The sequence below is a fragment of the Oncorhynchus tshawytscha genome, unplaced genomic scaffold, assembly GCF_018296145.1.
Source record: "Oncorhynchus tshawytscha isolate Ot180627B unplaced genomic scaffold, Otsh_v2.0 Un_contig_1213_pilon_pilon, whole genome shotgun sequence".
Lineage (NCBI taxonomy): Eukaryota > Metazoa > Chordata > Actinopteri > Salmoniformes > Salmonidae > Oncorhynchus > Oncorhynchus tshawytscha.
Window position 1 is genome coordinate 1 of NW_024609725.1, and position 3,459 is coordinate 3,459.

At 51.3% G+C, this 3,459-nt stretch overlaps 1 protein-coding gene across 1 annotated transcript; it reads right to left on the reverse strand.

The window, feature by feature from the left end:
• Positions 1–3: 3 nt before the first annotated feature.
• Positions 4–3,248, reverse strand: si:ch73-41e3.7 (uncharacterized protein LOC572312 homolog; the record flags this gene model as incomplete). The annotated part of the gene is made up of 2 exons (XM_042317286.1): positions 2,970–3,248; positions 4–919 (listed from the first exon to the last, which is right to left on the reverse strand). A coding segment is annotated over exon 2 (915 nt), but the record flags the coding sequence as incomplete, so codon positions are not given.
• Between the last annotated feature and the right edge of the window lie 211 nt (positions 3,249–3,459).

A 3,459-nucleotide genomic window follows, 5' to 3' on the forward strand; every position in this document is an offset into this window, starting at 1 on the left:
CTCCCGGCCCACCGCGTCCAACTGCTGGTGCCACAGGCTGTGGGAGGAGTCCAGGAAGGCCGCCGCCCACACCTGCCCCACCACTTGTTGTGGGCGTCGGCACAGCAGGTCCACGAACGCCAGGCCTCCGTAACCGTGCGCTACCACGACGACACGCCGGGAGACGCAGCGCGACACCAGGAGGTCCCAGACGCGGTGAACGTGCTCCTCCGGAGTCTCCCCAACACCTCCTCCCTGGTTGGGGTTCATCAGGAGGACAGAGCTGCCCTCTTCTAGGACCCTCTTCACGTAGGGGATCATGCTGCCTCTTTCCAGACCTCGGCTGGCAGCAGCCCTCCAGCTCCACAGCCCGCAGCGCATCGTTCCCCGGTCCTGGACCACCACCAACAGGGTGGCAGGGCTCTCCAGGGCCCCAGGGGAGAGGTACACATAGCCCTGGCTGGGGGCTCCTCGGTGGGGGCTAAAGTAGACCCTTTGGTCCCCCTGAGGCTCTGGTGGAGGAGGGAGGTAGACCCCCTTGCTGAGAGATGGAGGAGGGAGGTAGAGCTCCTTGCTGAGGGATGGGAGGTAGAGCTCCTTGCTGAGAGGAGGAGGAGGGAGGTAGAGCTCCTTGCTGAGAGGAGGAGGGAGGTAGAGCTCCTTGCTGAGGGGTGGAGGAGGGAGGTAGAGCCTGAAGAGGTGCAGCTGCTCCTCCAGGAGAGAGTGAACGTGTTGGGTGACGTGGAGACATAAGGCCTGGTCCTCTCTCTGGGTGGCGTCTGGGTCACAGCTCCGCTGGAACATGAACGGCTCCTGGGTGACCCGGTGACACAGACGCCCGTCCGAGGTGAAACGATAGGGGAAGATTGAGGGAGGGGAGACAGTCTGACCCCCCTGGCTCTGGCCCTGGCTCTTAGCGGTGTCCAACATTAACTCCATCCTGGTGCAAAGCATAAAGGGAGATTTCAAACACTGGGCCAACTGATCCTGTTAGCCCTTCCTCAATACTCCCAGGCTAGAGACTATCTGATCCCGTTGGTCTCTAGCCTGGGAGTATTGAGGAAGGGCTATCTGATCCCGTTGGTCTCTAGCCTGGGAGTATTGAGGAAGGGCTATCTGATCCCGTTGGTCTCTAGCCTGGGAGTATTGAGGAAGGGCTATCTGATCCCGTTGGTCTCTAGCCTGGGAGTATTGAGGAAGGGCTATCTGATCCCGTTGGTCTCTAGCCTGGGAGTATTGAGGAAGGGCTATCTGATCCCGTTGGTCTCTAGCCTGGGAGTATTGAGGAAGGGCTATCTGATCCCGTTGGTCTCTAGCCTGGGAGTATTGAGGAAGGGCTATCTGATCCCGTTGGTCTCTAGCCTGGGAGTATTGAGGAAGTAAGTACATTGTTATTTGTTTTCAGGGATCATTTGACATTTCATGTAATAGATACAGTGGGCTTCCAAATGATTGACACCCTTGATAAAGATGAGCAGAAATGACTGTATTAAATTATACAAACACTTGTCAATTGTACATTGACATTTTTGGGGGGTAATTATATAATGTTATGCTAATAGAACTGTTCCATTGATATTCATGTCATCCAACAAATGTAAACGGCTGGAGTTTTCTAAACGCCACTTGGATTGGAACCTGGTGCTTCGGGTCAGATCACCTGTAAATAGAGCTCTTTGTCCACGCAGACCAGAGGTGGGTTTGGTGTCCAAATCAGGATGTATGAGCAGAGAATAACCCCATTACCTACTGTGGATGCTTCCACTGGTCCTGGGGCTCCGGATGCTTCCGCTGGTCCTGGGGCCCCGGATGCTTCCGCTGGTCCTGGGGCTCTGGAAGCTTCCGCTGGTCCTGGGGCTCTGGAAGCTTCCGCTGGTCCTGGGGCTCCGGATGCTTCCGCTGGTCCTGGGGCTCTGGATGCTTCCGCTGGTCCTCCGGATGCTTCCACTGGTCCTGGGGCTCCGGATGCTTCTGCTGGTCCTGGGGCTCCGGATGCTTCTGCTGGTCCTGGGGCTCCGGATGCTTCTGCTGGTCCTGGGGCTCCGGATGCTTCTGCTGGTCCTGGGGCTCCGGATGCTTCCGCTGGTCCTGGGGCTCTGGATGCTTCCGTTGGTCCTGGGGCTCTGGATGCTTCCGCTGGTCCTGGGGCTTTTGTTAAGGTCAACGGCATCATGAACTCTACCAGGACATTTTAGCCTCAAGAAACTGGTTGCCTCTGTCAGGTAGCTGAAACTTGTCCCCAAGTGGATCTTCCAGTAAGACAATAACCCCAAGCACACATAAAAATCCACAAAGAAATTGTTAATTGGCCACCAAAAATCAACATTTTGCAATGGCCATCTCAGTCTCTGGACTTAAAAACCCCATTGAAAGGCCATCTCGGTCTCCGGACTTAAAAACCCCATTGAATGGCCATCTCGGTCTCTGGACTTAAAAACCCCATTGAAAGGCCATCTCAGTCTCTGGACTTAAAAACCCCATTGAATGGCCATCTCGGTCTCCGGACTTAAAAACCCCATTGAATGGCCATCTCGGTCTCCGGACTTAAAAACCCCATTGAATGGCCATCTCGGTCTCTGGACTTAAAAACCCCATTGAATGGCCATCTCGGTCTCCGGACTTAAAAACCCCATTGAATGGCCATCTCAGTCTCTGGACTTAAAAACCCCATTGAAAACCTTTGAATTGCAGAGGGCAGTTCATAAACACATTTCATACAGTCCTTTTTTCTCTCATCTTTACCAAGGGTGTCAATAATTTGGAACCCCACTGTATATCCTAACCAAGGGTGTCAATAATTTGGAACCACGCTGTATATCCTAACCAAGGGTGTCAATAATTTGGAACCCCACTGTATATCCTAACCAATAACAGGTCAAACGGTTTGCATTACCATTTATTTAAACTAGGATTTATTTTTGCATTGGATTTATCAGTTCATTTATCACCATGGCTACTGGCTAATAGCATCCCTCCTCAACAAAACATACCTGGCTAAAGTGATGCGTTGTGGCACTCGTCAGCCAAAAATAGTCGCTGTATGCGTTCTGGCGACCAGTTGTATCCAATAACCCAAAGAAGCCAATGAGAAAAGGCACCAAACGTTACTTTACTCTCGACTGAATATTAGTAATGACCGCGCCGATGATGCTTTGACAGATGGACGCTACAAACGAAAAGCGACGACGTGACGACTCAACCCCCATCTATAGGTCAAGGTGCATGACATAGTGCGCGAATGGCATGGAAATGCCGCGTGACATAATCAGTCACAAGACACAAATATATGCTTTTTTTTTAAACAAACATTTTATGTTTCTACATTAACATTTTATTTTATTTAAAATATAACGTTTTATTGTACACTAAATTCACACTATTTATTACTGAGCAATATGATATGGCCATTGCAGGACTGTCATCTTTATCCACACATTGGCAATTGTTCCACCATGAATGTATTCTGAAGTATATGAGTTT